The 9,441-nt window shown below is 50.7% G+C and overlaps 1 protein-coding gene across 1 annotated transcript in view; it reads right to left on the reverse strand.

Annotated features, from left to right (window-relative positions):
• Positions 1-1,138, reverse strand: part of ATXN1 (ataxin 1) — a 9,001-nt gene extending 7,863 nt beyond the window's left edge. The window contains exon 1 of the mRNA XM_010180640.1: positions 5-1,138. Within this exon, the coding sequence (XP_010178942.1) occupies positions 5-1,138 (1,134 nt within the window). The remainder of the gene's footprint in view (positions 1-4) is intronic.
• Positions 1,139-9,441: the final 8,303 nt, after the last annotated feature.

Below are 9,441 nucleotides of genomic sequence, written 5' to 3' on the forward strand. Positions count from 1 at the left end.
CATTGAGGGCTGGCGGAGAAGTCGCGCGGTTGGTGGCCTGCTGCACCTCCATGTCTGCCGTGGGTGTGCTGCTGTTGGGGACCACCATGACGGAGGCTCGGACACCTGAGGAATCCCGCACACCATACTCGGCGGGGCTCGAGTGGACCACCACGTGCCTGGTCTCGTAATGATGGGGAGCTGGTTTATTGCCTGCTTTGATTAAACCTAGGTCGGCAGAGGGCGAAATGCCGTACCTCCGGCTCTTCTCTATCTCGCCATTCAGTACCTCCTTGGCCTGCATCGCCTGCAGCCGGCTGCTCTCGGGCTTCTTGGGGGGATCCCTGGTGACGAAGTGGCCCCCCGAGTCGGTGTACTGCACCACCACTTGGGAGGAAGGGCCGAGGGTGAGGGTGTGTGGGATCACTGTCTGATGGGGGTGCAGGGGAACCGGGATGGTTGGAGGAGAGACATTTCTGACAGCGCTCTGGGAAGAGCTGGAAATGTGGACGTACTGGTTCTGCTGGGTGGGTGGAGGAGACCCGGCGGCGATCAGTCCAGGCGTCCTGACCAGGTGTGGCTCAACTTTGTGCCCCTGTTGGCTTAAGCCACTCATGCTGGCCAGCAAAGTGGAATAAGCCTCCAGCTGGGAGCGCTGGGATGGAGTGGTTGCAACGGCCGTGGCCGCCGCCACAGTCGCAGAGTTGGCCGTTGGGGAAATCAGCTGTGAGGGGATGAATCCGGTGTACGATCCGCTGTACTGGGGCCCGACGAACTGGAAGGTGTGCTGCAGGTGCGTGTACTGCACGGGGGAAACGGGGGTCCCTGACTGGGAGAGGGCGGGCGAGTACACCGTGGGAAGGGTGGTGGAGGCTGGAACGGACCTGGGTGCGCTCGGCGGGGAATAGTCCAGCCCTGCAGACAGCGACTTGTGCAAACCCTGCTGCAAGCCCGCCTCCACTGACGACATCCCCCCTGGTCGATGCCGGCCCCCCAGGCCACTCTGGCCACTGGGTGTGCTGGGGAGCCATGCTAGGTTATCTGCACGGTGGTTTTCATTTGGCAGGACCGGCTTCACCTCTGAAGGCAGGCTGGTGGCAGGGATTTCTCGCTTCTTAGGTGGCAGGCATTCATTGCTCCGCTCTTGGTTGGATTTCATCTTTCGCCGTCCCCCCTCCACTGTGCTTGCTTCACTGTCTGGCTGGCTCCGATTTCAGTCTGATAAATGGAAAGTCACATTTGATTTCTGCAAGGGATCCAGTGACTTCATGAGGAATCATCTCCCCGTGAGCACGATCCTCCGACAGCTCCTCTGGATTCTGCAACGAGAGAGTGGGCAAAGGAGGGGGGAGTCACATCAGTCTCATCAGTGCTGAGAAATGAGAACAAATGAGCAGACACCCCGAAACAGTGAGCGAGAAAAAGAAAAACCTCTGGAAAAAAAAAAGTCAAGACATTGCTGCGCTCCTGTCAAGGAGTAGTTGACAGCTGTGCTTTACCGTAAACAGCAGTGAAAATCCTGGGCCTGTCTGCTTATGCATCAGGAAAACAATTAAAACTTAGGCAGATCAGAAACTCTCTGGCCATAACTTGCCACATTTAGCAGCGGTCACTCATGGCCCAAGGCTTGCTTTCTCCTTCCTCTGGGAAACCCTCCATGCCTCTAAGGTGCCCAGTTCACTCTTCCAGCTGCTCCTTCCCCCACAGTGACGTTGCCTTTACCCTGCCTTGTCCTAAAAAGCACGGGACTGCAGCAGGGAGGCCCAAGGAACATGTGCACACAAAATATTTACATTAGCAACAAGTAAGTATTAGTAGGTGGAGGGAAGGTGGCGGGTCACTCCTGAACCCTTGCACCCAAGAGTCGCCCTCGGGGTGACTTCACATCACCCCAGGCAGCAGCTACTCCCTGTGCCCCCCCATGCCACGGCTCCTGACGGGCACACGTGCTCTTCATCTACCAGTCTGGCAATGAAGCTCGGCCACGCGGTCTATTTACAGCAGCAGCCCAGAGCCAGGGGTGGCTCTCAGCCAGGCTTCTAATGTGTAGGGTTTTTTTATCCCCAGTGCTCCCTCTGTTACTGACACCTCCTGCCCAGGTGCCCGGGCACGGATCTGCCCTGGGAGATGCCCCATACCATGCACAGGCTGGGCAGAGCCAGGCACCCGCAGCATCTCCATCTCCAGCAGACCCCTCATTTCTTAGTGACTGCTGGAGCAGGGAGGCTGTGGGTACCGCACTCACATCCACAGCCACACGTCCAAACGCTGAGCAAACTCAGCCCTGGAGATGTCTCACCAGGACCTCTCAGAAAAGCACGTTTGGCTCTTTCTGATCCAAACCAGGAGCCCTCATCACTGTTACAGCCCACAGTTTTATACTGGGCTACTTTTGCTATTGGAGCAAAACAGTTGCTTTCTCTGCTCTGCATCACGTAATTTGGTGACTTCAGCCACTCAAAAGCAATGAATTCTTTCTAAATAATTATCTGCTAAGGAAAATACTGTAACTAAAACACATCATGCTTTGGAAAGAAGCAAAAGGAGCTGACAGTCTCCCCCTACGTTCCAGAAAACTGCCTTGCCCTGTCCCATAACAAACTTTATGAAGAGTGAAACTCTACCCCAGTCCCTCTCCAGCCCCCACTTGTCATCTGCATTTCTGGCTGCTGTGAAAAATATGCAAGAATGGGCGCTGAGAAACTGTGCGCCTCACACAACTGGCATCCTAACAAGAAAAGCGTGCATTATATGAAAGAAAAATGGAGAGAAAAAGAATTAGGAGTGAATATGAAAGAAGATGGAAATAGGATATAGCCCACTTTAAAGTGAATGCTGAGCAGCAGTAATGATACTTATCTTATGGCAAGTAATATCCCTTTGGGGGATTTCTTTCCCCGCTGCCTCGCTTCTAATGAACAATAAGCCTGATGTTTATATGCATACACAGTACTTTGAAGACATACTAGACTAAGATTAAACCTATCTTTAAGAGCACTCTTTACGTTTATGGTCCTCCAAGCTGCTGTAAGCCTGCAGGAAAAGTCCAAACCTTCTCATGGCTTGATACAATCAGTCTTAAGTTAAATATTCTGTTGTTTAAATATTGATAAACACTAATGAAACACCAATAGCCACAGAGCCGGGGGGAGAAGTAGCAATTTCAGGGTGAATTCCCTGGCTTTGACGTGAGTTGGGGGGGAGGGGGGGGATGAAAGGACTCAAGGGCTGCTTCAAAAGAGCGAGGGCCAGTGATGCCTTGAGCACAGCGGCTCAGGGGCAGCTCAGCACCGCTATCCCGACTTGCTCCAACTCGCCAGTACTGCGACCACAGCCGGACAAGGGCAGCCAGGAGACAGGGCCCTTGCTATTTCAGCACAGGTCTTCCCCTTCCTCCTAACAGTTGCTCAGTGTGTCTTGGCAACAGCTAAAATTATTATATTACACATGACTTACAGATTTTTATTTTTAAGTTCGACTAAAAATAAAATCGCCGAGCTCACATTTGCGCAGTCATCCTTGGTTAACTTTAGCTCACTGTAGCCTTCTGCCCTGGGCAGTTGGCTTTGGCAGGTAAGTCAGCAGCTCCTGGCTGAGGCAGCTGCCCGGGGACGCCGCGGGGGGACGCCCTTGATATGGGGCACCCATCCCGCTCCCCTTGCCATGGGGAGCTTGTGCTGGGCTGGGACCGTCCCTCGATCTCTCATGGAGATGGACGTGAGCTGCAAACCCAGAATTTAAATCAACTCCCATGGGGAAAAGCTGGGAGCAGAGGGCTGGCCCCTTTGCCTCCAACAGAGCAGAGAGCTCATACATGGGACTGAATAAGGCCAGTCTCTTTTGCTGTGACAGATAAACCAGGCTTCCCAAACCAGTCATTCCAAAAGCCCGAGGCTTCTGGGTTCAGCTTCTCCGCATCAAAAATACTACTACGAAGCTGTATGAAACCAGGTGAAGTTTCACGCTGCAGGAGCTGAAGCAAAGGTTTTGTTCTGCTAAACTGCATTGGACCACTGAGTTTTGGGTAGCCTCCAAAGTCAAAGCTAACACCCTTCAGAAATACCAAATACTAAATCTTTTGGGGTTTTTTTAGTGTGTGTGTAAATCTTTCATATGGCTGAATTCATCACTGGTAACAAAAGGGCTCCCCAAAATCTCCTGGAGAGCACAGGAGGAACGAACAAGCTTAAAGGAGACAAGGGATGAGACAGCCATAGAGCGGTGAAGGCTGCCCCACTTTTCCAAGCCTAAGTGCTTCACGGTGTGACTTTGAACTCCAACAGACACAGGACTGAATTTGCAAAAAAGCATAAAACAGCCTACTTCTACTTCAAGACTTAAAAGCAAAATGGCAAGTTTTCAGCATAATTCACGCTCTAGCAACAGGAAAGATAAGACAGGACTGATTTTGCTCGGGAAGCAATGAAAGGAAGACAACCCAAACAGAGCTTCTCAAAGGCAAGAGGTACAAGACCTGGTTAAACTGTTCTTTGCTGTCTGTCCTAGAAAGACGAGCGCCTGCCTTCTGCAGTGTGCCGCAGGGCTTGTTATTTGTACGCTTGGTTTTTTTCCCTTTTGGATCCAAGTCATTTTTCTGACTCTCGAGATTTCCTTTCCCTTTAACTTCAGAGCTGTCGATCAGGACTCACGAGGCATGCAAACGAGCAGAAAACACCAGGTGACTTCTTTGCTCCCGCTTTGTACGTGTGTGCACGCCACGCGAGTGCGTGCGTGCACGCCTGTGCAATTATGGCTGGGAAGGTAAAGGGGACAAAGAGATCAGGGACAGCAGCTGGACTTTGGTATCTCTGGCAGCCAGCACACATGGAACATTGCTAAAATGTCTGGACAGCCAATGTCCGCTGGCAGTCTGCCCACACTCGAATTCCTGGAAAGGCTCAAGGCAGAAAAATAATCACTTGGAGGAGTCACCATCTGGGCTTGCTCTTGTCCTGAAGGGATTGCTCACTGGAGCTCAGGATGTGCATTTTTTCATGCAGAACCCCAGCGTCTCTCTGCAAGGCACTTTAAACCTCACTGTATCTCCCAAAACAGTATTTTTCTATTTATTTCATCTAATAAATTTAGAACTTATTAGAGGATACAGCATTACAGCTTGAGGGGCTGACCTCCTTTATTTATCCGGAGTTCACTGCAGCGAAGGTAAAACCAGCAACACAAGCCTCCCTCCACACCATAATTGTAGGCTGTGTCCCACCACCCAGGACTGAGTCTTGGGGTGCAGAGAAGCTGGGGCCAGGGTCACAAACCACTGCAGCACCTGGCTATGCAAACAGCGGGGCTTTCACTGCCTTCAGAAACCAGGCACTTCTTGCAGTCTCATGAGGTAGCTGATGACATTTTCAGGTTTCTGAAATACTTTCAAAGTCTGGTCCCTCACCCTCCATGGTCTCTGACCCTTCTGCAGCTGCTAACAAACTCACACCGGCATTCGTGACCAGGAGCAAAGGCTGGGGCTACCCAGTCATTTGCCTTATTACATCGAGCAACCACCCAAGGGGGGGCAGCCGACAGCCTCCAACTTCAGGGATATTAAATCCAAATCAGTCATTAGGCTCCTTTGACCCCAAACCCTAAGAGACACAGATTATTAAGACCTTCACCTTCCAGCTCCAGGTATGATCAGTAATTTCTCACATTTATCCATGCAATAAAAAAACTGGGTCTCCCCTCTGTTGGACACCACTGCCCTGCCTGGCAAGTAGACATCAATGCAATATCCAAAGAGCACCTCAGAAACACTAATCCTTTGAATCGAGTCTGACACACAACTCTCTGTGTTTGGGGCATTACTGGCCAGAAGCAGGAGCGCAGTCTGACGCTCCTGCCTCAAACTGCCTGTCCATCCCACTGTGACAGAATGAGTGGGTAACTTCGGCAGTGCTGGAAATCAGTGGGGAGGGAGGGCACTTCGTCCCACCTCTCCCCTCTGTGGAGGCTGGCATCCTGTGGGATCAGATTTTGAGAGATGAAAAGACAGACACGTTGCGGAGGGCTCCGCAGCTGCATTCTGGCTCTCAGATCTATATGTCAGCTCTCCCCCCCTGCTCTACACCCTGCCTGCTGCCAGCTACATATTCATAGTTGTAAGTGCTACAGATTTCATTAGCCTTGCCATGTGCAGCTCAGCGCACGCCAACAATAGCTATAGGAGTTTATTGTCCAACCCGACCAATTTCACAGCTCCCTGGCAGATTTCCCAGAAGGGCCAACTGCAGAGATCCATTAATAAGAAACATGAAAACCTCTAATAAAATTTGAAATTCTCCTCCCAAAACTAAAGGATTCCTGATCAACGCCGTATCTGCAAGACAGATTGTCCATTGCGGTGTTAGTTTTTATTATACTTCTGGGAATGTGTCAGAGCAAATTGCTACAGGTTTCTGCAGAGTGAGCAGCTCTCCTGCACTTCCCTCCTTTCCCTCAGCCTCAGATCAGACCGCCTCCACACAATACAAAAAGCAGGTGATACAGCAAATCTCAGTGAGCACATCACTGGATGTCAGATGCCCAATGGCTTGACATTCCCAGGAAATTTTATGATGCAAGTATGCAGGCAGCAGTGTTGAGAGAGGAAGATTTAGGGCCAAAATCCAGTGTAAGGTATGCTCCTGAAAGGACAGACAGATGATGGACTTCAGGGCAGCCACTCACTCAATGACATTCATGAACGCAGTACAAAGAGATTGTCAGAAAGTTACTTCACAAGTTAACTATCCACTTCTGCTACTTAACTTCTGAATTTTGAAGATAAAGGGAGATATGCATGTTCCAAGCAGGACAGTGCCTCCTGCAGTCCTGCTTTACTACAGTTACACTGTAGTTAGGTACACACAGTTATTTTGTTGTGGTGAGTGCTGGCGAGCTCCACAAGAATGCCATGCTAGTATATTAGCTTAAGTTTCAATTAGGAACTGAACTAATGACATTTGAATTAACTTTCAGATGTTTGCAGGTTTCTGCCATCAGTTCATCTGGGTGCCATCACCTGGTTCTGCAACAGGAAAGATGCCCACATTTTCAGCATCTGTAAAAGCCATGCCATGCTCTGGATACACAATGTACCTTTCTGTGCATGCGTGTAACGATGCAGCTACACGTAAACCTTGTAGGACTATGTGTATCATGGGTGATCTAAGTAGATTCACAGCTGCCTACTCATTTATTCCACCTCTTCTTTTTTTTGCCAGAAAAGAGTTACTAGCAAAGGTGACCCCTCCTCTTAGAGCACGCCTTGCAGGGAGGTGATACCATGGGGCACAGCACAACACACCAAGCAGCTGGAAGCAAGGAAGCATATGCTCCAGAGACACAAGCCGGCCCCGGGGCAGGGCTGCCATTGGAGGGCTGGGTGTCTTGGCTGTCCCCCCGCTCTCCCAACCCACCCCACGAGCACAGAAATCCCCTGCCTCGCAGTGCCAAACCCAGGCACTCAAATATCATGAGTCAGGCTCTGCTTCTTGCCCCTGAAACACATGATACTGGTTTACAAACTGATGATTTCTTAAGGCGATAACAGCGAGGTTATTTGCTGTTTTACTTTTTCCTTTTAACTTGCCCTTCGGCTGCGTGAGGACTTTCAGGCGTGAGGTCTCTACTCTTGCCCTGCAACCCACAAGACCAGCAACTTACTATTTCAGATAAAAGTGGAATTTCCCATCTCATCATTTAACAGCAGAAACTGGAGGTTTGTGAAAGTGTCAGATATCTAGAGACTACTGATAAAAACGCAAAAGCTGACAATGCTGATTAGAGTGAAATTTCTTTGACGGAGAAGCACTGAACTCCAGAGCCCGCTGCCTCTACAGAGGAAGGGGGGGAATTATTTAACTGCTAAGTAAGGGCCTGAGCCCTGGGACAAAGCCATGTGAATGTGCACAACTGGATGCACAACTTTCTCTCTCAGCTGCACGGCAGAAAGCGCACCTCAGCTGACCCTGCGAGAAGCACCTCAACCTGCAGCCACGAAGGAAAGACCTGGGGCTGCTTGGGCCTGGGGTTTCAGCTCAGGCTGACAGCTAGCTGCATGGTCCTGCAGGCCGAGCTGATCCAGGTGTGATGCTGGAGGCTGTGCTGGCAGCACAACGTTTTACCACCACACCATGCCGAGGCCTTTACAATCTGACAGAGGTCTGCCAACCCCCTCTGATGCCCTGCTCTTGCAGCCTTGGAGGCAACTGTGCCAGGAGCAGCAGGACCACCGATCCAAGATGCTCAGGAAGGCAGCGTCTCCCTTCAAACTCCCCAGCATCTTCAGTAGCAGCAGGGAAGCCATGGAGAAAACACCTGCATTTTAAAGTGCTCCTTCAACCCCACTGACAGCAGGACAGACAGACAGACCCCACCTATGCCACTCTGCAAAGGGGCAGATGCAGCATCTCACCTTTTATCTCCTGCATCGCACCGACTGCTGCCAGCGTAGGATGGCAGCTTTACAGGACCAGCTTGTCCACAATTGCACAGCCGCATCCTTTACTTTCGCACCCATCCCCTAGAGGCATTTCTGCAGCTTAAATGAGTGAATAGAGTTCATTTATAAACAAGCACAATACCGAAATTACTTTGTTGATGTTTTTCATTTATCTAAAATGTGCCCAGCTACAATGGGAGCTGCCTACACGATTTTCCATTGAAAATTTCACATGAGTGACTATAAACGTAGCAACACCCACTCGCCGCTCATTTTAACTTGTGACAGAAACTGTCATGCCTGTATGAACACATTTGCACCGCAGATATGTCACGCAGGTCTCCTTCCATGTGTCTGAAAACGCTCGCTAACGCTCCTTCCTTCTTCGGCAAAACAAATTGAGAGAGTTGCCTGGCTTCGCTGCCAGGAGACATGAGTAAGACCCCCACGAAAAACTGCAGAAACTGGGGGCGTTTCACCCCTTTGAAGATCCAGCCAGGAACACCAGCGAGCAGCAGCCAACTTGGAGCAGCCATTTTACAGATAAGCACAGGCGCTCATGGGGAGGAATGCACCTTTAAGCCTGGCTGATAAGGGGATGGTGCGAGAGCAGGCTTTAGGGGCAGATTTGGAAAGGTCAGCTACGCACTCCATGCCTTTCCTTGGAAGTCCTGCCTGCAGACTGCTTCTCTGGTGGATTCCACGTGCTGGCAAGCTATAGGACTATAATTAGTCCATCTGTAAACTGCAAAACATGAATTGACATTAAATTCCCTTGAAATGGATTCAAACACTTCACCTTCTCTCGGGCTTCATTCAGCAAAGCTTTAACTTGAAGCAGTTTTGTACGAGCCCTTGCCCGTGGCCCCAGCACACACTCCGTGCCTCGCCGAATCAGGATCACTGACAAAGCTGAAACGCTGGCAGCTCAGCCCAGCCTCCAGGCACGCAGCACGCTCCCCCAGTGCTGCAGAAGGCTCAGAGCGAGTTCACCATAACCCCCCAGTCACCTCTCCAGTCTTTCTTTCCCT

This window comes from Mesitornis unicolor, unplaced genomic scaffold, assembly GCF_000695765.1.
Source record: "Mesitornis unicolor isolate BGI_N332 unplaced genomic scaffold, ASM69576v1 scaffold29153, whole genome shotgun sequence".
NCBI classification, from domain to species: domain Eukaryota; kingdom Metazoa; phylum Chordata; class Aves; order Mesitornithiformes; family Mesitornithidae; genus Mesitornis; species Mesitornis unicolor.